We start from the raw sequence: 21,256 nt of genomic DNA, 5'->3' as shown, positions 1-21,256 counted from the left end.
TGGCCGCCGCCCGGCCCCGCACCGACCGCGTGGCGCTGAGGGTCGGTCCCTTCGTCCGTCCGCAGCCCTCCACGTCGCGTTGGACAGAGCTCGGTCGCTCGGTCGCTCGCACCCCCAAAACGGCCTGACACAAAAAAGGAACGCGCGCGGACGATAGCATGCCAGGCCGTCCAAAAGCGTACGAGCAAGTGATTCGTACGTTGCAAAACTGTCTGGACTTTACGCTCCTGGCACTGTACCAGCCCAATCCAGCCTGCTCGACGTTGACGGTAAGCAGTCCCGTGCTCGAGGCGGTGGTGCACACCTCGCTTGCGATGCAATGGCTTCAATCGCGCTTGACATTGGAAGGCGAGGCCAACTCGCTGACGGTGCCGATGAACAGCCATGAACTTTCGCCGCACGTCGCCTCCGTGACGCAAGTCGCCCTTGATATGGTGGCGACACAAGCGGAAGCGGCGCGCGTCGATGTGTACCTGATCTCGCTCCTGGACCATTGGGGCACGCCGCAGGATCTCGCAAACAAGGCCAATCCGGCATTTTACAGTGACACGGAGCGGTCCGAGATGATCTGGTCGCCCAGCAAGCACTATCCCTTTGCAGTGATCACGGTGCTGATCCACGTTTTTTCCTGGCTCATTCACATTGCTGCGCAGGATTCACGTATGGTCGTCTTGGCATCTCTGCACAAGTCCCTGCTAAAGTCGAGCGTGAAAGTGTACTTTGACGCGACCGTCTCAACGGTCGAGGGCACGACGTGGCCGTCGTGGCTCGGGCCGTTTGTGGATATGCAATACATGCTGGAAGAGTTTGGCATTTTGATCGAGCAGGCGCCTCTGACACCCGAGGAAGCCGCAGGGCATCGTATGATCCAGCCGTTGGCCACAGCAACCGCGCCAACGTGCCTGACGCTCACACTTACCCGCCCTGACGCCACGGACCTTATCGCTCGTGAAACGGTCGTGGCGCCTGCGTGGCCCATTATCTCGAACAATCTGCCGCTCAATACGGTGGTCCCGCTGCTGGCAAATACACGTGTGGCCATAGCGATGGACGATCCGCTGCTCACGCAGGTGCTGGAGTACGCGACCGATTGGGGCTGCGTGGCTGTAAATGTAGACGACAAGCCCGACATTGTCATGGTCCGCCGCAACGTGGCAGTAGCGAGGCCGTACGTCCTGCGTGGCATCCCGTGCATCTGTTTCGGGACAGTGCTGCACCTGGCCAACGAGCAGATCTTGCCGGAGAAAGTCGTGCCTGTGACGGAGCCCATATCTCGCACTCGGTTTGTGCATGGCTTGTACTGTGCTATCAAGCTGTTGCACGATAAGAACGTATCGGCAGAGGTCCTAAGTCCTCCCGAGATTCCCCTGCTCGCCGTCTCGCCCTCGCCCTTCTCTCCGCCCGCGGCGCCTGAAGACTTGAAGCGACGGTCGTCCAGTGTCGATCCTACGGTGCTTTCGCAGCGCTTCCAGTCAATGATGGAGCTCAATCGATCCTCGTCGACGCTGCCGGATATGGCACGTGAGATGCTCGTGCCTCCTACGACGTCCACTACACCGTGCACGTCAGCGTTCGCATCGACCTCCGATTCGCCCTCAGCCTCCAGCGTCCTCTCTTTATCCTCGTCTCTCACGCTGCCAGACGAGACCGAGTCCTTGTCCACCACAACGTCGGCCTCTGCCATCTCGCCTATGCCATCCACGCCGCTGCCGTCCACGTCATCGATGGCCACGCCCATGTTGGACACGGCTCCTGGCGCTGAGACGCCCGTACCCGCGTCGCAGTCCATGACATCGACCAGCGCCAGTACGCTGGCCACGGCCATGAACCCTGCTGCGACCATTGTCGCCTCCACAGCCTCGCCAGAGCTGCCGACGCCCGTCGCTACGACGATCCTCCCTCGCGTCGCCGCGGCGAAAGCGAACTTGGCCGTACCAGGCGCAGCACTTCCCTCGCCTGTCCTTCTAACGACCGTCTCGTCGCTGGGCAGCGATGCCTCGACCATCAGCCCTACTGTCAAGGCACAGATGGTCAACGAAGCGCTGACGTCGCAGGAAACCAAGACCGACTACTTTACGCGCGCTGTCACGCATCTGGCGACGCAGGCCAATATGGCCGGCGGTCGCGTCGTGCATGGCGCCGATGGACGTCCTACCGGCCTGTACTTCCAGCCGCGCGATACGCCATCCAGTGCTGGCCAGCCTACGCCGCCGGCGGAGCGACGCGATTCGCTGACCAACCCGGATACATCATCGTACCCAAGCAGCGTCAAGCTGCGCGAGGCACAGCTGTCCGTGCTGCCCGATGCCGATTCGCACACGCCTGCGTCGCAACTGCCGATCTCGACCTTATCGTTTAGCCAGCGCGAGCACGTTACGCGGCCCAACGCGCCGACGTCCATTCCACTCCCGCCGCCACCGCCCTCCGCAGACTTGGCGCACCAAGGGCGGCCTACGCCGTTTAAGCAGCTGCCTACGCGCGCCCAGCAAGGGCCGACGGCCACGCAGCCGCAGGCTGGCGTGATGATTGGCGGTCGCGATGGCACATCCACTCGCCCAAAAGAGGCGCAAAAGGTGCCACTCTCCCCTCGGGCCAGTGCCCGCCTGCAAAAGCGCAAACTCGCGTTGCGGGAAGAATATCTACCGCCTGTCAAAGTGCTGATTGTGGAGGACAATGTCATCAATCAGCGTATTCTCGCTACGTTCTTGCGCCGCAAGCATATTGCATACGACGTGGCATCGGACGGGCGTGAAGCCATTGAAAAGTGGCGCGAAGGCGACTTCCACTTGATTTTGATGGACATTCAGCTGCCTGTGCTTGATGGCATTGCGGCGACCAAGGAGATTCGGCGGCTCGAAAAACTCGCGCAGTCCTCCACCAAGACCGATGAGAAGCCGTTGCCCGCCTCGGCGACGCGGCACTCGGTGATCATTGTAGGCCTCACAGCCAGTGTCCTGAACTCGGATCGTGTGGAGGCCTTGGCGGCGGGGTGCAACGACTACCTGAACAAGCCTGTGAGTCTCCCATGGCTGCAGCGCAAGATCCTCGAATGGGGAAGTATGCAGTATCTCTTGCATGCCGGTGTGGCTACCGCCAAATCGTCGCCCGCGCCCTCGCCTATGCCCTCGGCACTGTCGTCCACGTCGCCAGGCAACCCTCGACGCTTGTTGGCCTCCTTTACCGAGCATGTCGACGCCCGCACCTCGCGCGTCGCTCGGCATTTGCACCTCCCTCCTTCCTCACGAAATCGCCCGCTTGATGCCCCCCCGCCCCTCTAAGGCGCCTAGATGGGCACGCACTGCCGGTGTTTCGTACCTTTTTGAGATACCCTCCTTTTCCTGCCTAATCTACATCATTGAATATGAAAGCACCGGGACAACAAGAATACCAGTAAATAGGAAGACGGACCAAATACTAGCCGTTGTGTATACCGACAAGAGCTTGGGGCGCGGTGCAGCGACTGGCCCACGCGCATTTTCGATGCAGGAGCGATCGTCCAAGTCCGGCTCCGTCTTGTCCGGCGCAGCTTGGGCATCGACCTCTGCCTTGATCGCCGCGGCCTTTTCGAACTTGAGGCCCTTCTTCGCGAGCATGTCACGGAAGTCGGCTGGGTCGACGCGTGTGCCGAAGATCGTGTCAAAGTGCACAAAGTAGGGCTGCGAGTAGTTGAAGCGCAGGCCTTGGCTTTGATGGTGCACGTCGTGGTACTCTGCATTGTTCGGGAAGAGGGCTTGGATAGGGTTGTAGTACCACGGGAACGCATACCCACAGTGGTCACACACCGTCTTGAACGTAGAGATCGTGAAGAAGACAATCGTCTGACGCAGCGTCATGAAACTCACCACACGTGCAATCTCGGCCCCGAACGTATCGAGGAGCATACCTTCCAGCGGGTGGTTGTACAGCGCGCCAAACGCATAGGGCACATACAAGCGGTGGTGATGCGAGTGTAGCATGCGGTACAAGAAGCGGACCTCGTGCATGGTGCGATGCAGCAGGTACTCCCATGCATCCATCACAAAGCATGCGAACCAGAATTGCAGCCACGGAATGCCCCACCAGTACAGCGCAATCGCAGCACGGACCAGGACTACGTCACGAATATCAACGTAGTCGTGCAGCACACGTACCCACGCCAGAATCCTTGCAATGTCCTTCTCTGGGTTGACATCCATACGGTGGAAACGGTTGGCGGGCGTATCATACATGATGACGATGCCCAAAAAGGTCTGAATCGCATGCTGCAAAATGACCATCAAAATAACACGTTCCTTGCTCACACGGTTCTTCTTCTTCAGCTCATCTGGCGTATGCATACGGTACTTCTCCGACCAGGCAGGACGGTGTACATCGAGCGCATGGTAAAACATCGAGGCGCTCCAGTAAATGAGCACAGGCAACGCGAGAGCTAGTGCCTTGTCCGAGAACGCGTCCAGAAAGCGCGGCTTGTCATTGTAGTAGAACGGAAGAGTGGTCTTCACATAGGTATCCAGCTCTTCGCCACTCACCCACGGCGTCTTCATCCCAAGGCCCGACATGGTTGGGATGCTGTGGTGTGTCTGTCAGCCACACTGGCCAGAAATCATACGTCTCGTGGAGAGCACGTGAAGCCCACCTCCACCTAGTGGGTCGATCGCTCGACGTGGAGGCAGACGACGGCCGAGCCGTGACGTCGTCTGCCCCTCTGTTCTCGCCTCGTCGTTGTGCAGCGCACCCTCAGGGATGATAGGTCGTGCATCTATCTACGTCCTTGCTGTGGCACTCATAGTATGTATTTTGCCTTTGGTGTGTGCGGCCCGTGACTACTATGAGGTGCTGGGGATCGGCCGCCGCGCCTCGGAGCGTGAGATCAAGTCGGCGTACCGCAAGCTGGCGCGTCATATGCACCCCGACAAGCATCCTGACAAGGCGGAAGAGTTTATGGAAGTCACCGAGGCATACCAGACGCTCTCTGACAAGGAGTTGCGCTCGATCTACGATCGGTATGGTGCGGATGCGGCCAAGCAGCGGCAGGCCCAAAAAGACAATGGCCATTCAGGGGACCCCTTTGATGTGTTCCGTCAGTTCTTTGGTGGCGGCGCAGCGTCCGATCAGACGCCCAAAGGCCCAAGTAAGACGTACCAGGCGGATGTGTCCCTGAGCGACCTGTATATGGGCCGCTCGTTTACCATGTCGCACAGCCGCTATGTCGTGTGCCCAGCCTGTTTCGGATCCGGCGCGCATTCCTCGGCGCACATTCATACGTGTTCCCAGTGCCAGGGCTCAGGCTCGCAAGTGATTCGGCAGCAGCTAATGCCGGGCTTTGTGACGAATATGCAAGTGACGTGCCCACACTGTCATGGCGCTGGACGTACGATTGCCAAGGTATGCAGCAAGTGCCGTGGCGAAAAAGTCTTGGCGGATACGACGGAGATTGAGGTGGAAATCGAGCCGGGTGCGAAGGAAGGGGCCGAGTATGTGTTTGAAGGCATGTCCGATCAAAGTCCCGATGTAGATGCGGGCGATGTGGTCGTGCGTGTCCATTCTACGCCAAAGACAGGCGATTTCCGCCGCGTGGGGCACCATTTGTATTATACGATTCTGTTATCGCTTCGCGATGCCCTCCTTGGCTTTGACCACTTTATTACTCACTACGATGGCCACAAAGTGCCTGTCGTGCGTTCGTCTGTGACGCAGCCTGGCTACGTCATGCGCATACCTGAGGAAGGGATGCCGATTCCCTACGACGAACGTGAGGCAGCGGGTGGGCAAGAGCATGGCGACTTGTTTGTCGACTTTGTCGTGGTGCTTCCGGAGCTGAACGACGAGCAACGACGTGTCATCGACCAACTCTGGGGGGTTCCGTCGCATACCGATTTATAAGACTTAGATATCAATCAGATACACAACCCTTTGCTATATACTTTTCCTACTTGCTACACATTACAAAAGCCACGCCAACGTAGCCAGTGCCATACCCACATACACAGGGATCGATGGCCATGCGCGCGACACGCCGTTGCCAAACATACTCCCGTCACCGCCACTGACTTCGGCACTTAAAGGCTGGATATTGTTGGGGACATCAACCGACGCTGTCTTCCACGACTGATCGGTGTTTTGCTGTGGCGAATTGTAGGAGAACAAGCCGCCACCATCGCCACCACCACCACCGCCTTGGCCACCGTCGCCTAGCGGAAGACCGTCAGAGCTCGAAGCAGCATTGCCGCTACCACGTCCGCTGTTCATCGCAACCGACGTAAGCGACATGGCCTGGGCACCACCTGACGGCAAGTTGGCAAAGCCAATGTTGGCAGGGGCAGAGCCAAACGCAGAGAACACGGTCTTCAGGAACGAGTCACCAATGATCCACGTCGGCATACGTGGCGAGCCTGTGGGGCTCACAAAGATGGCACTAAGGCATTGTGACGAAGACACAGGTGCAATGATCAAATCCGAGCTCTTTAATGACCACTTCCTACCGCCAAACGTCAAGTCCACCGTAAAGTCGCCACTGCAGGGAATGGTAAAGTAGCTGTTGCCCTGGTACGGACGTGCGCCAGGGATCATGCGGTAAATTTCCTGGACCACCTTCGGTGGACCACCAATCAACGTCGTACCCGTGTCGATCGCCGCCACATTGTACTGGTCCAGCTGCACGACCTGGTTGTTCACACGCATCTCCTGGATATCCAATGCCCAATAGCCAAGGCCGTTGGGACCAAAGCCTTTGGACAAAGGCGTCCATGTAATGTCGCCCGAATACTGCTGCGAGTCCAACACACCCAGCGTAAATACACCACCAGGGTTCACCATATTGTTGTGGTTAACATTGTCCATGTTGTTCCGGAGTTGGAACGTAAACACGTAGTCATGCAGTTTCTGGCGCTCGGCCAAGATCTGCCAGAATGGCATAGTACCAGTCGTCGACAATGAGTCAAAGCCCATGCCCATAATACCCGAGGCGGGAGCATTGATCGTGCCTTGCGCCAGGTGGCTCGCTTGACCGAACGTCACCGAAGAAACATTGTAGCCAGCTAATGATACAAACTCAGTAGCCAGTGTGCCGCGGACAGCGCCAGAGCCATACTGCACTTGGAACGGCGTGTTGCTGCTTCGGTAGGTCTTGCTCACCGAAGCGTCGTATTTAGGCATGTCGGTGTCACAGTTGTCCTGCACGCCACACTGTGCATCTGCTAGCCAAAAGTCCGCAGAGCCCGTGTCCAGGACGACATTCATCGTCTCCAACGGCGTACCAATACCGATCGGCGCAAAGTAGTAGCTGTCGGTACCAAAGTCGCCAAGACCTACCTGCTGACGCTTCTCATGCCAAGACGCATTGCGGTCGTCAGGATGTGTGTACTTAATCCGCAGCATCTCATGCTCACGACTCAGCCACTGATCCAACTCTTCCATGGTCATGCGCTGATTGCGTGGGTGCAGCGCCTCTTTGTTCACATGGATGGGCACCTTGAAGCTGGTAGCATCACGGGTGGGCGTCGGTAGGGCTTCCGCGTAGGTTGTCGTACCTGTAGGAGCGGCCTGAGCACCCGCCACGTATCCCAGAACAACAATCGCAAGGGCTGAAGAACGTGGGATCATGGATGCGATGAAAGAAGCGAATAGCGGAGTTATATCTTTTTTGATGGCAGGGCGCATAGCCCACCCCCTGATGCTTAAGCGTGATTCGACGCAGGGTCAAATTTGGTGGGCGTCCAGTGGGATTCTCCGCCCCCGCTGACCTCATCAGATGCAACGTGCCACCGTTGAAAGATGTGACGCTCGACACCCAGAGGTCTAGGCATGGGGCTGGTGTCAGATAGCCCCACCAACAACGACATTATGCCAAGACAAGGCACAGCCTTCGTTTTGCTACGGCCTGACAAGGGCTTCCTATAGCGCAAAATTGAATACGGTTAGGCAGACGACATGTGTTTGCGCAGGCAAAAAGGGCTTGGCATAGCTCCCATGCATGAGCGCTACCAGCGCTATCAAAGGATGCTACGAGATGAAATGAATACTTCGAGGCCCATCTAGATATACTCTTTAGCCGAACAGCTTGCCACCGGCAGCGCCAGACGCGCCTGCCGCTTGGCCCATAGCCTGCATCTGCTCACCGACCTTGGCGTTCACAGCGAAGAACTTGCTCACGCAGCTGGATGTAAGAATAGAAAAAGGATACATACCGATCAATGCACACGCTCTCGCCCTTGTTCAGATCAGGCTCAGCGTAACGAGGGCTAATGCACTTGGCATGGCATGCCTCGACAAGACGGTTAAACACATCGGTAATCATGTCAAGCTAAAACGTTAGCACTCCATATACACACTTCAGCTGTAGCTGCCTCCAGCTGGGCCGACGATGCAGCTGGCGCAGGGCTTGAGCTACCACCAAAAAGACCCATCGTGGCGATTCCTACGTGAACATTCGCAGGCCTCGCCGGCCCATCGCAACGAGCAGTGCGTCGATGACTAATCATCTTCCCAAGCCAGTCAGCCAGCCGCTCTCCCACGGCCTCGCGGTCGTGTCGACACCGCGGATCCAGCGCGGCTGGATGCGTACTAACGTATCTAGATAAAAAGGGTCGCGACGCACATCAACATGTATGAACTGCACAGGAATGGCAATAGATTCATCTATAATAAAGGTATTTTTGGACCCGATGATGGCTAAGAGCGCCAGCTCGACGCGACGAAAAGGAAAAATAAGATTCGCGTGCCAACCATAGGGTGTCAGTTTCACCAGAGCGCTACCTGTCAAAAACAAAGCGTGCGTCCAGCAAAACCTAGAGGGACGATAGGGTCACACCCACGCGTCACCATACAGGTCCATGCGGACCGCGGAGAAGATTTACTCCTGGCGGCCGAAGCGGGGGCGGAAACCACCGCTCGGGGCGTCACCCTTCTTCTCAAAGTCACCGCGGCGGCGGTACTCGCGGTCACCACCGCGGTTGCCACGGAAGCCCTCACGGTCGCCGACAACGGCACGCTGGGGACGAGCCGGGCGCTTGTGGGTGGCCGGCACAATCTCCGAAGGAAGGTGCAGGTACTCACGGAGGTACTCAAGACCCTCATCAGTGAGCACGTAGTAGTACCACTGCCAGCTGAAGCGAGTGTGCACGAAGCCCTTCGAGGTGAGCGACTGCATAGCCTTCACGACCTCAAGGTTCGGCACATCGAGGTTAGGGTGCTTGATCTCGAAGTTCTTCGGGGCCACAAGCACACCCTCCTGGAAGAGCGCAGTGTAGATTGTGCGACGGTTCTCCTTCGAAATGATCATGGCGACGGTTGTGGAAGCGTGAACTCGCAGGCGGGTCTGCCAGTAGAGGCGCCTCCTCCGTCCGCGTTCTTCGTCAAATCACGTGATCATAGTAGTTTTGGTAATTCCACGTGACCCTATGGGCGTCGCGCGGCCTTTTCCCCTTGCAATCGCTCTAGACTGTTTCGGTACAACCACATTTGAAGGTAGGTAGGAGGGGCTGTCGTCCTGCTGTGGCATGAACAGAAACTAACGCACACTAGCAAGATGGGTAAGGTCCACGGTTCCCTCGCGCGTGCCGGTAAGGTCAAGTCGCAGACTCCCAAGGTGGAGAAGCAGGAGAAGCCCAAGACTCCGAAGGGTCGTGCTAAGAAGCGCATTTTGTACAACCGCCGGTATGTACACGGCGTAGGAGAACATTTCGACTAACATAGGCAGCTTCGTGAACGTCCAGGCTGGTCCGGGTGGCAAGCGCCGCATGAACTCGAACGCGGACAAGTAAACGTGAAAATGTATACGACATGAGTGTGGCACTGGCGAGTCGGGCGCCTATCCACCGAGTATATCTTCTAGTTTATCAGCTTGGTCTCTTTTCCAGCGGGTGAGCTAGGTCGCTAGCGTGCGTTTGTGGAAGGATGTTGGATACGATGCACGATCTGTATCTGTGGCAATATCATACACAAGATGCCAAGCTACGTTGGCGATTCTTTCCGGAGCCATAGTTCATTGCCTGACATTATCTTGGATTCGGCTCAATGAAAAAATACTTGCATTACTTGCTTGTCTATGTTTGTGTGTAAATTCTGAGTGTGCCTGGGGTATGAAGGAAGAGACGTGGGGTATTAGGCTACACGAATGCCATCACAGTAGAGAGATAGGCGCGAGGGGGTATAGGATGTGGGCGAGGTGGACGTCCATACGGCCTCGTAACGGCCTCGCAATAGACCTTGCGGGCCTGCGAGGGCATCGTTCCATACGAACCCACGGCATGTGAGACGCTCCGTTTCCTCTATCGAGGGGGACGGCGTACATAAGTGCAGGAGCAAAAGAGGCACGCGACTGGACCGCGCATGGAGAATGGCTTGCTTGGAAAACCCTGAAAAACTAGCCAAAAGGCCCAGCACAGGTGTAGTCACCGACGAGGCTGGTAGGGACGTTGCTAGATCTGCCGCACGCCCCTGATTCTCACAAATAGCACGGAACGTTGTTCCTTCCAGTTCCCGTACCACAGAGGGCCCAATGGCCTTCTTTTCCGCTTTGCACTGCACCAACACACGTACGCTGCCACAGGTAGAGGTGGACTGTGCTACCTGGGGCACATCCCACCAGCCTTGCAAGTCGATCCCTCGATCGCCTGCGCCGCCAGTCCGATGCAGGCGCATGGAAAGCCAGGGTGTTAGGGTATGTAAGCATGCCATTTCGTACGCGGCGCCGCGTGTAGCAGCCGCCACGGCCATCGCGACGTCCAAGTCAACGAGAGGGAAAGGGAGGGAGGCAGGGGCAGCCCACGTGGTAGGTACGAAGGCGCGTCGCTGCTCCACAATGACACGCGCGTGGGTCTTGCCTTTTGTTGACCGAGTATGGTAGGGCCCTCACACCGTGCCAGCATGGCGCCGCCATCGTTCCAAGCGGCGTCGCGGTCGCGCATGTCGATGGCGCCTTCGGGAGGAGGTGTTTCAGGCTCAGCATCTGCACGCATTGCAGCCAAGCAGACAGAGTTGCAGGCCTTGCAGCAACTGCGTGCTGAATCCGCACACCTTATGCAAGAACTACACCATCTCAGTGAGCGTGTAGATACATTGGCCAGTGGTGGCCAAGGTACGTGATAAGCTGACTGACCATGTAGCGATTGCCTCTGTCATGGCGAGTTGGCAAGGTGTGTTTCGCGCGATCCAAATTGCGCAAGGTACGTACCTACGGTCACTCACTGATGCCCCAGCCGCGATGGCCGCCAGCCACGAACCATCGACGTCCACCGCCGAGGCCGAGGCACAGCCGCCTGATTCAGCCTTGTCAGCGATGGGTACGAGACAAGTGCCGGATACGTTGGTGCGTATTCCGATCCAAGCGCCTACGTCTACGTCGGCGGCGGATGCCTAAAGAACAACATTGTACTATAGCCATAATCTAGGAACACGACCCTGGCCGTAAGCATGGTGGCGGTGGATCATGTTTGGACGCGGGGCGTCGTTTCGATGCCTCGCGTTGGTACCGTGTGAAGCGAGCGTTGGTCGTGACGATGATATCGACCCACGACGTGGGCAAGAGCAGTAGACCGAGATCCGACAGCCGTGACAGGATGCGTCGCCAGAACGAGAGGCTGTACAGTTTGTACGTACGTGCCACCGTCTTGGGCGGCGAAAGGAGGAGGTTTGCGGTCGTAGAGAGCACCGACGTAGTAGGTGCCATGGTGTCCACTTGCAAGGTCGTGAAGGTAATGGGCCGTAGCGCTGGCGTGGCCTTTGAGTGGGACGTCCGTGTGGATACGTACGACGCTTGCCATTCGCGACGCAGCGCATCCATGCCCGTTTGCACGGCGTTCGCAATCAGCGCCTCCGCGCCATGGTCCGGCCTTGTGACTTGCGCATCTGAGCGCGAGATGAACGAGAGAAAGAGAGCAGGTCGGTGTGTAGACGGCATGCGGTGGGGCGCGTGCGTCATGAGCCCGAAGGCCCGATGCAGCGTGCGTAGCGGCGCTGTGACATGCTGATGCAGAGCGCTATCGAGTGCTGTCTGTGGGACATTGCGTGCAAGACTTTGCACATTGATCATGCCCAGCACGTCGATTGTTGCACCAGGCCGTGAATAGGGATCGCCTGTCTGCGTGAGGGGGAACCGCAAGCAGAGGGTCGAATGGAGGGCGTGAATGAACTGCGTCTCGTCGTTCTCGTTGGCGGTGCCTGCGTCGAAGCAGAACACACGTACGTATCCCTGACTGGAACTTGGGACGTCGCGCTCGAGCTCGTGACGAGCTTCGTCGGACGCTACAGAGGCCAAGACAATCAAACGACGTTCTGCCAAGTAGAGGACCAATGCACGACCGAGAGGCGAGTCGGCGCCAAGCACAATCACGGCCTGGGTACGTGTTCCGTCTGTGGTGAGAGCGCCTTGGGGCGGTGTCCTAGGCCGCGTCCACGCCGTGTAGACGCGCGGGCCGTACACGTAGCCTAGACCAAGAGCTGTCGCACCGCCCAGCGCCCAGCCCATGGTGGAAGCTGCAGGGAGAGAAGCGATCCACGTATCGATACGACGCGATGGGGGTGGGGGTGGTGGCGGTGTAGTGGATGCGGTCCACGACGGCAGCTGATCGAGCGACGATGCGATGTACGATCGTGCATGTTCCAGGGCCGTAGGTGGGCCGTATTCATTCAGGGACTCGGTGAGCTGGTGAGCCTGCGTACGTCCCCAGGCCCATAGGCGCGACGTGGTATCGCGCTACAGGTAAGTAAGACACCACGTACGTACCACCCAGGCAGCCGCGGTGTGCACCGAGGCGTCGTCCATCCAGCGCGAGGTGGTAGGTGCGAGGGAGGGCGGCCAGATGCGATCCCACGTGACAGCCGCTGGCCACCGACGCTGCGTACCTCCGCGTGTGGACAGCCTCCACGACGAAAAAGAACGACATGGTCGACGACGCGGCACTCGACTGGGCCGCGATTGTCGAGCAGACACACAGTCGTATGTACATGGAGACTGACTGTGGCTAGGCCCCACGACGCCGATCGCGACCACCAAGCCGCCGTGGGAAGTGGACGAGACGGATGTGACGGAGTTTGGCGGATTTCCGTTGAGCGACGAGGTGGACGTCGTGGCGTGTGAGACGTGCCAGAAACCCGTGCTTCGTGAAGCGTATACCTATCATACCAGTATGTACAGGTTTATTGACTCGCAGAAAACTGTGCGTTGGCACGCGATATTGCCGATGGACGAACGTCGCCTACGATCCTGAAAGATGTGCGTGGCGCGGCGGACGGCCAGGGGATGGGCGCGGACGCGAATGCTGCGCTGGCCCTCCGGCGCAAGATGGGGGGTGGCAAGAAGAACCGCGGCCCGATCAATTTGGACCGTCAGTGTGGTGTGATCAACAACAAGGGACTGCCATGCTCACGCTCGCTGACGTGCAAGTCGCACAGTATGGGCGCCAAGCGCAATGTCCAAGGCCGGTCGAAGCCGTACGATGAGCTGCTTTTTGAGTGGCAGAAAGCGACGAACCCTGCGTTTGTAGCGCGCCTCGAAGAGAAGGAGCGTGCGATTGCCGCGGCGAAGGCCTCGTCGCATGCGAAAGACAAGAAACGCAAGGCGGGCCAGGACCGACGAAGCGACGCGGCGGAGCGCGATACCCCGTCGGCGCGGCAGGCCGCGGAAAATGCGATGGATATGTACATGGCGCATGCCAGCTACCAGGATGTGGACCGCGAAATGGCGCAGGTGTTGCAGACGATCCACATGGCGGCGACGCGCGATCGCACGACGATTCTCCCGCTCGCGACACGCAGCCTGGCGGGGCAGTACACGACACGTACCAAGCGGTTCCGTGTTTTGCGCCAGTTCCTTGCGCAAGGGCTCAGCGGCGCAGCGCATGTCCATGCGCTCCGCAACGAGGTGATCGATGGGGAGAAGGTGTAAGGTACGGCGCTACTGTATACTAGGACGTAGACGCGTCTCGTAATAATGTGGTCTGCGGTGAGAAACGTGCATACGTACGCCAAAGAACGTAGCCATGCCTCCTCGACGGCCGTCACGTCGCGCATGTGTGCCTGCGACGTGTGCAGCACGTCGGCGTAGACGACATAGTCACTCGTCGGCTTGCGTGCAAAGAGCACCGATGTGGGGTGGACATGCAACGTGACGCCCTCTACGCTACGGTACGTGCCATCGGGCTGGTACCGCGCGGCGTTCTTAAAGTAGCCGGCGGCCAAGCATTGCTGCAGGAGACGCGCATCGTACGCGGACGCGAGCGGCAACGACCAATGCAGTGTGACGTACTTTGCGAGCTGTGTGCGAATGGCCTGTGCGCGTTTGAGCGTCGCATAGTGCAGTGCGTGTTTCGATGCCCACGCCGCGGAGCTTTGGCCTACTCCGACAAAGGCCTGGTACACATTGAGCAGCGTAAGTGCGTCGCCTTCTTCCGCGATAAATGCACGTCGTGCAATGTCCGCGTGCAGATCGCCGTGCGACGACGATGTGCGAAACGGCGAGGCGACGCTCATCATCGCTGCGATACTGAGCATTTCGTCTGCACACCCATGCTGAGCGGCGTACAAGAGCTGTGGTTAGGGGCATAAACGACGTACCGAGCGTGCCATCATCGGCGGCAAGGGCGCCTCGGCCAAGCGCTCGCCGAGCGACGTCAAATGGCCCTGCACGTCGATCGCTTCCAGGCTGGCCAAGTACGCGAGCGCTCGACACATGTGCGCGGCAGGCGGCGCAGGCGGCACAAAGTCGAAGCGCGCCAGATTGTCGATGCCCAGCGCCTTGAGTTGGAGAAGGTACATGGCCAAGTCGATACGGACCAGCTCGGGGGTATCTGCGCGCGGGAGGTGCGCCCACTGCGACTCGGGGTACAAACGCACACACTTGCCAGGCGCTGTGCGCCCCGCGCGGCCAGCGCGCTGTTGTGCGGCGGCTTGCGACGTGGGTATGGTGACGAGCGTGTCCATGTACCGCGTCTTGGAATACCCTGTATCGACGACGAGGCGAATTCCATCGATCGTCAAGCTGGTCTCCGCCACGTTGGTCGACAAGACGACTTTGCGTGTGCCGCGCGGCGCAGGCAGGAACACGGCACGCTGCGCGTCCGCGTCCAGCTCCGCGTACAGCGGCACAAGATGCATCGGCAGAGCGCCTGCCGGCGCCTCGATTTCGCGGTCGGCGAGCGCCTGCATCGCGGTCTCGATATCGTCGCGCCCGGGGAAGAAGACGAGGATATCGCCTTTCGGTTCAGAGAGATGCAGGGACCATACCGTATGCACCGCCGCGTCGACATAGTTGGGCACGGGCTCGCGTGTGTACGCCAACGAGACAGGGTACGAAGGTGCCTCCATCGAGAGGATCGATGCGTTGGCGTGCGGCGTACCGAAAGCTGGATCAAAGTACGTGGCCAGCGCCTCGGCATCGACCGTCGCACTGGCCAGCACAATACGCAGCTCGGGGCGTTTGCGTCGGATTCTGGCGTGTAAGTACGATGAAACCTACTTTTTCAGGAGCGCCATAAGTAGGTCCGTATAAGCGCCGCGCTCATGCGCCTCGTCGATGAGAATCACGCTGTACCGCTGCAGGAGCGGATCCTGCATGCACTCGCGGAACAGCATGCCAGGCGTCGTGTAGCGGATACGTGTGCGCGTAGGGTGCGTACACTCGTCAAAGCGGATCGCGTACCCGATGTCGTCGCCCAATCGCGTGCCCGTCTCTTGCGCGACGCGGGCCGCGACCGAGGTCGCAGCGATGCGTCGCGGCTGTGTGCACACGATCTGCTGTGCCTCGGCGGCCCACCCAGCTTCGAGTAAGTACTGCGGCAGTTCTGGTGGTAAGAAACATCCCACGTACGTGTCGTCTTGCCACTGCCCGTCTGACCGACGACGACGACCACAGAGTATCGCTCCACCATGTACAGAAACGATGTGCGGTAGCGGTACACAGGGAGCTGTGTCCGCTTCGTGTCGGTGACGTACAACGAGGGGTCGAGCGCCACCTCGTCCTGCACTGGGCGGTCCAGGGCACTCGCTAAAGGTCAGTGTCGCGCCACGTACCTGGGCGCTCCGCGCCTGGCTTCCAAAAGGCCATGGTCGTGGTCGCAGCTGCGTCCCACCTCCACCACGCACGGCCACGTCGTTTTGCGCGCCGTAGGCCCCCTGGGGTGATGACAGGGCCATTGGCATCGTTTGCACGAACGCGGCCTGGTGCGCAGGACGATGAAGTGCTTGCGTCGATGTATGCGGACTTGAGTGGGCCGCAAGCGAGCGATCCCGCCTCGTTCCGCTCGCGCGTGGCATGGTGGCGCGATACGCTCGCGGAGGCGAGTTGGCAGGCCGTGGAAGGCGCTGGGAGCGTGCTCGTAGCCCACATGGACGACCACACGTCGACGCGGTGGGCTAGTCCGCAGATCGGACGGCCGGTATGCCTGTCGATCGTCGTAGACACACTCGCACAGCAAGGCGAGTACGTTCGTGTGAACGAGTTTCTTACGCGGCCGGCCGCGCGTGGATGGACACAGACCTTGCGTACCTACGTCGTGCGCCCCGCATGGCGATGGCTTACAGCGCGGGACGAAGAGGATGACGAGGCTACGTGGCCGAAGATCGTAGGCGACTGGGTCATTCGCGCCAATGTCGAGGTACGTCGTAGAGAGACTTACGCAGCGCGCGGCGCATCTGTACTTGGCCCAATGCGCCACGCCCACGAGTCTGGTGGATGCGGTCATGACGCAGGCGGATCTGGAGGCGCAGATACGTACGCTCACGACGCACGACGGCCAAGTGCTCCCATGGACACCCACGGACATCCGCCTCTTATGCACGTACTTGGAGCGCGATGCCAAGGCCCTGGTCCGCCAGGACGATACGATAAAGTGGATTCATCACACGACGTTCACACCGACGATCGGCGAGCAGGAACATGGCATCATGGAGCTGAAGCGGGCGCAAAAGCAACTGTCGCAGCAGATTGACACGTTGGAATCGCGCTTGGACAACGCACGCGCGTCCCTCCAGCGCGCCGTGCAGACCAAGCAGCCGGAAAGCGTCGCACTCTCGTACTTGCGCACGAAGAAACAGATGGAAGAGCTGCTGACCAAGCGCGTAGGCGCCTTGCAAACCGTCCAGCAGCTGCTTGTCAAGCTCGAGCAGGCCGTGGGCGACGCTGCGATCATGCAGACGTACGAGACGTCGGCCAAGACGCTGCGTGCCATTCTCTCCGATCCGGCCCTGCAGCAGGACCGCGTCGAGAAGACTATGGACGCGCTCTCAGACGCCCTCGCCATGCAGGACGACGTACAGACGGCTATGACCACCGCTGCGCCGCCCACCGACATCGACGAAGACGAGCTCGCAGCCGAGCTGGAGGCCTTGACGATCGAGAAGCAGCAGGAGCAGGAGCAGGCGCAGGAGCAGGCGCAGGCGCAGGAGCCAGCAGCGACGACGCTGCCGTCGGCGCCACAGCATACGCCAGCATCCGCGACGCGTGTCTCGCACAAAGAGCTTGTCTATGAAAACAGTGCATGATATACAAAGAACAACAGGGACTTGGCGCCGTTAGTATATAGGTCCAGTACATACCAATCCACAAACGCCCATCAATGTAAGGACGCGCATATTCCTCCACCACATGTCGCGGCGGAGACTCACAGCGCGGCGACGGAACGCCAAGCTCTGGTGGGCCGCCGAGTCGGTGCGGTCCATGAGGAGCTCAATTTGCTCGCCACGCGTGAGGATCTGTTCCACGTTCTTGGTAATCACGTCCTTGACGCTACCCAGTTCGGCCTGGGCCCGCTGAATAGGATCCGCCTCCGGGTCCTGATTGAACTTGTGGCGCAGCGAGGCAATGGTCTCGCTGGACGGCACCTCGGCGTACGCCTTCTGGAGCTCGGTTAGGAAGGCAAACGGAATGCGTCGTCCCATGTCGGCATCCGCGACGGCCAAGTATACAAGGTGATCGTGGACCATATAATGAAACAGCCACTGCTCGTAGGCATACGACAGCCGCGACGTAGCAGGGTCGATTTTCGCCAGGATGGCCTCGGAGGCCGTCAGAAATCGATCATGCTCCGGTTCATGCGCCTCGGCAAGTACCTCACTGCCCTGGGCGACAAGGGCCAGCACAATCATCACGACGTGGCACAGAGTGGAGCGCCAAAGCCATGACGTCGCTCTGCATCCAGCTCAAGGACACCGGCACCTGCATGTCAGCACGTGATGCGACCCGTGTGATGATGCAGTGGTCAACCTTCACTCCGTGGATCTTCATTCCAAACGCATCTTGGCGACATGGGAGCTGGAGCCGATAGCATCAGGTCCAGCGAGACACTCGAGAGCCGTCGCCTGCCGCACCAGAGGCTTCTGGATGCAATTCTCCCTGCACGATCGCGCTCAACGGATCGCAGTAGCGAGTCTGTGCACTCGTCGAACAGCTCCATCGGGACGTCGTCGAAGGAAGAAGAACGTGAACGCAAGAATGAAGTGCTGCGGGCGTTCGAGCGTGAAGTTCAGATGCGTCGTCGTATGTCGGCGCAGAAGGCAGAGGAGATCGAGTCTTGCGAGGAAAAGGCCCGCTACGGTCAGTGGGATGTTTACCATACCGAGCCCAAGGAATGGAAGCATTTGGACGATGTGCGTAAACTCAACAGCCTCGCCATATCGGACCCGGAGGTGATGGAGGCATGCGTTGGCTCGCACTGGTCGTTCCGTGTGCGCATTCATGCCATGCGTAATATGAGCGCGCACTTGGCATTTGTGGTGCTTCGTGAGCATGGCATTACCATGCAGGCTGTGCTGACCGAGCGTGGCACGGGTATCACACCACACATGATGCACTGGGTGATGCGTTTGCCAGTCGAGACGCTTCTGTTTGTGCGTGGTGTGATGCAAAAGCCGGTGGAAGTGATCTCTGGTTGTGACATTACGCACTTGGAACTGAAACTGACGCATGTGCACGTTGTGTCGGAAATCACCGAGTCGCTTCCGTTCACAGTCTACGCCGCAGAACGCTCTGTGAACAGCCGCCTAGAGGAGCATCAGGACTTGGACGACGCGGCAAGCGACCAAGCTTCCGCCGAGGTGGAGCCCGACCAAGCGTCGCAGCGTAGCTCGGTGCAGCATGGTACGCAATCGCTCATTATCACGCAGCGTACACGTCTGACAAACCGGTTGATTGACTTACGTACGCCCACGATGCAGGCAACGTTCAAGATTCAGTCGGTCATCTGCCGCGAGTTCCGCAACTTTTTGAATGCGCGTGACTTTACGGAGATCCACACGCCGAAGCTGCAGGGCGGCGCGTCGGAATCGGGCGCCAGCGTGTTCCAAGTGAACTACTTTGGCCGCTCCGCGTTCCTTGCGCAGAGCCCGCAGTTGTACAAGCAGATGTGCATTGCGTCAGACATGCGGCGCGTCTTTGAGATTGGCCCAGTGTTCCGTGCGGAGAACTCCAATACACCGCGTCACATGACAGAGTACACAGGCTTGGATATCGAGATGGAGATCAACCACTACTACGATGCGCTCTCGGTGATTGATGGCATGCTGAAGCACATTTTCAAGGTGCTCCACAACGAGTGCCAAGACGCGATTCAGCAGGTGCGTAAACACTTCAACGTCCCAGAGCTCGTATGGCTCGACCAGACGCTGGTCCTGCACTTTTCAGAGGGTATTCGTATGCTCAAGGAGGCAGGCTACAGGGAAGAGGACGGCAGTGAGCCGGACGAGTTTGAAGATCTACACACGCGGGCCGAGATTCGCCTCGGTGAGCTGGTCAAGGAGAAGTATGGCACCGACTACTATGTGCTCGACAAGTTCCCCCGCAATGCGCGTCCCTTCTATGCGCTGTGCGATCCCAAGGATGAGCGCCGTACAAACACGTTTGATATCTTTGTGCGTGGCCAGGAGATTTGTACTGGTGGCCAGCGTATCCACCGCTCTGAAATGCTTGAAGAGAACATCCGCCGTATGGGCATCGACTCGGCGGGCTTGGAAGAGTACCTGGAAGGTTTCCGTCTGGGTGCGCCGCCGCATGCCGGTTGTGGTATTGGTTTAGAGCGCCTGGTCATGCTCTACCTGAACCTAGACGACATTCGCCTTGCGTCGCTCTTCTACCGTGACCCGAAGAGCTTTGCCGTGAAGGCGCACCAGGAACTGCGTCATCCTGACGCTGGTACCAACCCGCCGCCGTGGCTGCAGTCGCGCAACAAGAACGCACCGCCGCCACCCAAGGAGCTGCAGCCGTTGGAGCACCTCATTGCGAACTACGGTGACTCGACCAACACGTCCTGGCTCGACGACCGTATCAAGGTCTGGCGTCATCCCGACACAGGTGCGGCGGTGGGCTACACCAAGCGCAAGCACAACATTCTCGTGGTCGGCAACCCGCTGTGTGACCACTCGCAGTACGAGAATGTCATTAGCAAGTTCCTGGAATTCTGCCGTCTTGAGCTGCAAGGCAAGCCGATCTGGCTCATGGTCAGTGAGTCGGTAGAAGGCATCCTGGGTGGTCGTCATGGCTGGTGCACGCTGACGTGTACGGCGGACCAGCGTATCAAGGACGTGCGTCGTAACCCTGCCAAGAACGATCACGAAATCCAGCGCAAGATCCGCCATGCGAACAAGGTGGGTGTGTCGATTCAGGAAGTGGCGTTCCACCAGACGGTGCCGGAGGACGTGAAGAAGGAGTGCGACGCGCGTATCCAGGAGTGGCAGCGCAACCGCAAGGGTATGCAAGTGCACTTGACGGATGTGCGTCCGTGGGTCGACGAAGAGCACCGCGCCTACTATTTAGCCCGCGACGAGAACAAGAAGGTGTGCTGTATGGTCGTGTTTGCGCAGCTGGCGCCGTCGAATGGCTACCAGGTGAAGTGGGCCATCAGCTTCCCCAACGCGCCCAACGGTGCAATTGAAATGACCATCCTACATGCGCTTGATATGGCCGGCTCGAACCCGATCACGTTCGGTACCGCTGCGGCATCGAAAGTCGAGGCTGTTCATGGCCTGAGCGGCATTGCCTTCAAGATGCTCTCCCGCGTGTACAACAGTGTGGCCGACCGGTCCCATCTGCAGAACAAGTCCGATTTCCGTGAGAAGCTCGGCACAGTCCGTGACCCCACTTATATTTGCTACCCGAAGGGCGGTATGACGATGCTGGCCGTCCGCGATCTGATTGAATTCTTCCGTGAATAGTCCCTTCGTAGCTGTACATGTATACGCCTGTCGTTTGTGGACCTCGCCATGAATGGGCTCCACATCGGCCGCGGTGGCAACAGCGGCAGCGGCAGCGGCAGGGCCTGCGACCCCACATGGGGTGGAGGTGGGGCGT

At 59.0% G+C, this 21,256-nt stretch overlaps 15 protein-coding genes across 15 annotated transcripts; 7 read left to right on the top strand and 8 right to left on the bottom strand.

Moving 5' to 3' along the window:
- Positions 1-158: 158 nt before the first annotated feature.
- On the top strand, positions 159-3,278 carry Malapachy_2856 (two-component response regulator; the record flags this gene model as incomplete). The annotated part of the gene is made up of 1 exon (XM_018137342.1): positions 159-3,278. One exon carries the CDS (start codon positions 159-161, stop codon positions 3,276-3,278), a length of 3,120 nt encoding a protein of 1,039 aa, XP_017990192.1.
- A 69-nt stretch (positions 3,279-3,347) lies between these two features.
- Malapachy_2790 (sphingosine hydroxylase) lies at positions 3,348-4,538 on the bottom strand (the record flags this gene model as incomplete). Its single annotated transcript, XM_018137276.1, has 1 exon — positions 3,348-4,538. The coding sequence occupies one exon, from the start codon at positions 4,536-4,538 to the stop codon at positions 3,348-3,350; it is 1,191 nt and encodes a 396-aa protein (XP_017990210.1).
- Positions 4,539-4,722: 184 nt separating this feature from the next.
- Positions 4,723-5,862, top strand: Malapachy_2815 (hypothetical protein; the record flags this gene model as incomplete). The annotated part of the gene is made up of 1 exon (XM_018137301.1): positions 4,723-5,862. One exon carries the CDS (start codon positions 4,723-4,725, stop codon positions 5,860-5,862), a length of 1,140 nt encoding a protein of 379 aa, XP_017990178.1.
- Positions 5,863-5,922: 60 nt separating this feature from the next.
- On the bottom strand, positions 5,923-7,581 carry Malapachy_2833 (acid protease; the record flags this gene model as incomplete). Its single annotated transcript, XM_018137319.1, has 1 exon — positions 5,923-7,581. The coding sequence occupies one exon, from the start codon at positions 7,579-7,581 to the stop codon at positions 5,923-5,925; it is 1,659 nt and encodes a 552-aa protein (XP_017990218.1).
- Positions 7,582-8,025: 444 nt separating this feature from the next.
- Positions 8,026-8,384, bottom strand: Malapachy_2796 (mrs11-subunit of the tim22-complex; the record flags this gene model as incomplete). The annotated part of the gene is made up of 3 exons (XM_018137282.1): positions 8,026-8,134; positions 8,166-8,281; positions 8,310-8,384. 3 exons carry the CDS (start codon positions 8,382-8,384, stop codon positions 8,026-8,028), a joined length of 300 nt encoding a protein of 99 aa, XP_017990207.1.
- Positions 8,385-8,830: 446 nt separating this feature from the next.
- Positions 8,831-9,259, bottom strand: Malapachy_2785 (40s ribosomal protein s10; the record flags this gene model as incomplete). Its single annotated transcript, XM_018137271.1, has 1 exon — positions 8,831-9,259. One exon carries the CDS (start codon positions 9,257-9,259, stop codon positions 8,831-8,833), a length of 429 nt encoding a protein of 142 aa, XP_017990143.1.
- Positions 9,260-9,505: 246 nt separating this feature from the next.
- Positions 9,506-9,740, top strand: Malapachy_2816 (ribosomal protein s30; the record flags this gene model as incomplete). Its single annotated transcript, XM_018137302.1, has 2 exons — positions 9,506-9,633; positions 9,677-9,740. The coding sequence occupies 2 exons, from the start codon at positions 9,506-9,508 to the stop codon at positions 9,738-9,740; spliced, it is 192 nt and encodes a 63-aa protein (XP_017990179.1).
- Positions 9,741-10,080: 340 nt separating this feature from the next.
- On the bottom strand, positions 10,081-10,695 carry Malapachy_2850 (hypothetical protein; the record flags this gene model as incomplete). The annotated part of the gene is made up of 1 exon (XM_018137336.1): positions 10,081-10,695. One exon carries the CDS (start codon positions 10,693-10,695, stop codon positions 10,081-10,083), a length of 615 nt encoding a protein of 204 aa, XP_017990194.1.
- Positions 10,696-10,818: 123 nt separating this feature from the next.
- On the top strand, positions 10,819-11,338 carry Malapachy_2875 (dash complex subunit dad2; the record flags this gene model as incomplete). Its single annotated transcript, XM_018137361.1, has 3 exons — positions 10,819-11,056; positions 11,085-11,144; positions 11,178-11,338. The coding sequence occupies 3 exons, from the start codon at positions 10,819-10,821 to the stop codon at positions 11,336-11,338; spliced, it is 459 nt and encodes a 152-aa protein (XP_017990204.1).
- Positions 11,339-11,365: 27 nt separating this feature from the next.
- Positions 11,366-12,742, bottom strand: Malapachy_2840 (hypothetical protein; the record flags this gene model as incomplete). The annotated part of the gene is made up of 2 exons (XM_018137326.1): positions 11,366-12,673; positions 12,704-12,742. 2 exons carry the CDS (start codon positions 12,740-12,742, stop codon positions 11,366-11,368), a joined length of 1,347 nt encoding a protein of 448 aa, XP_017990169.1.
- Positions 12,743-12,861: 119 nt separating this feature from the next.
- Positions 12,862-13,864, top strand: Malapachy_2870 (hypothetical protein; the record flags this gene model as incomplete). The annotated part of the gene is made up of 3 exons (XM_018137356.1): positions 12,862-12,916; positions 12,946-13,104; positions 13,131-13,864. The coding sequence occupies 3 exons, from the start codon at positions 12,862-12,864 to the stop codon at positions 13,862-13,864; spliced, it is 948 nt and encodes a 315-aa protein (XP_017990160.1).
- A 9-nt stretch (positions 13,865-13,873) lies between these two features.
- Positions 13,874-16,021, bottom strand: Malapachy_2788 (pre-mrna splicing factor; the record flags this gene model as incomplete). Its single annotated transcript, XM_018137274.1, has 6 exons — positions 13,874-13,916; positions 13,943-14,505; positions 14,533-15,406; positions 15,434-15,758; positions 15,785-15,961; positions 15,988-16,021. 6 exons carry the CDS (start codon positions 16,019-16,021, stop codon positions 13,874-13,876), a joined length of 2,016 nt encoding a protein of 671 aa, XP_017990125.1.
- Positions 16,022-16,097: 76 nt separating this feature from the next.
- Malapachy_2864 (snf7-domain-containing protein) lies at positions 16,098-17,457 on the top strand (the record flags this gene model as incomplete). Its single annotated transcript, XM_018137350.1, has 2 exons — positions 16,098-16,571; positions 16,597-17,457. The coding sequence occupies 2 exons, from the start codon at positions 16,098-16,100 to the stop codon at positions 17,455-17,457; spliced, it is 1,335 nt and encodes a 444-aa protein (XP_017990146.1).
- Positions 17,458-17,487: 30 nt separating this feature from the next.
- Positions 17,488-18,060, bottom strand: Malapachy_2783 (vamp synaptobrevin-like protein; the record flags this gene model as incomplete). Its single annotated transcript, XM_018137269.1, has 1 exon — positions 17,488-18,060. The coding sequence occupies one exon, from the start codon at positions 18,058-18,060 to the stop codon at positions 17,488-17,490; it is 573 nt and encodes a 190-aa protein (XP_017990141.1).
- A 159-nt stretch (positions 18,061-18,219) lies between these two features.
- On the top strand, positions 18,220-21,120 carry Malapachy_2823 (aspartyl-trna cytoplasmic; the record flags this gene model as incomplete). Its single annotated transcript, XM_018137309.1, has 1 exon — positions 18,220-21,120. The coding sequence occupies one exon, from the start codon at positions 18,220-18,222 to the stop codon at positions 21,118-21,120; it is 2,901 nt and encodes a 966-aa protein (XP_017990161.1).
- Positions 21,121-21,256: the final 136 nt, after the last annotated feature.

The sequence above is a fragment of the Malassezia pachydermatis genome, assembly GCF_001278385.1.
Source record: "Malassezia pachydermatis strain CBS 1879 chromosome Unknown scaffold11, whole genome shotgun sequence".
Lineage (NCBI taxonomy): Eukaryota > Fungi > Basidiomycota > Malasseziomycetes > Malasseziales > Malasseziaceae > Malassezia > Malassezia pachydermatis.
The sequence above is the reverse complement of the archived record's forward strand: the minus strand, read 5'-3'. Positions and strand labels throughout refer to the sequence as shown.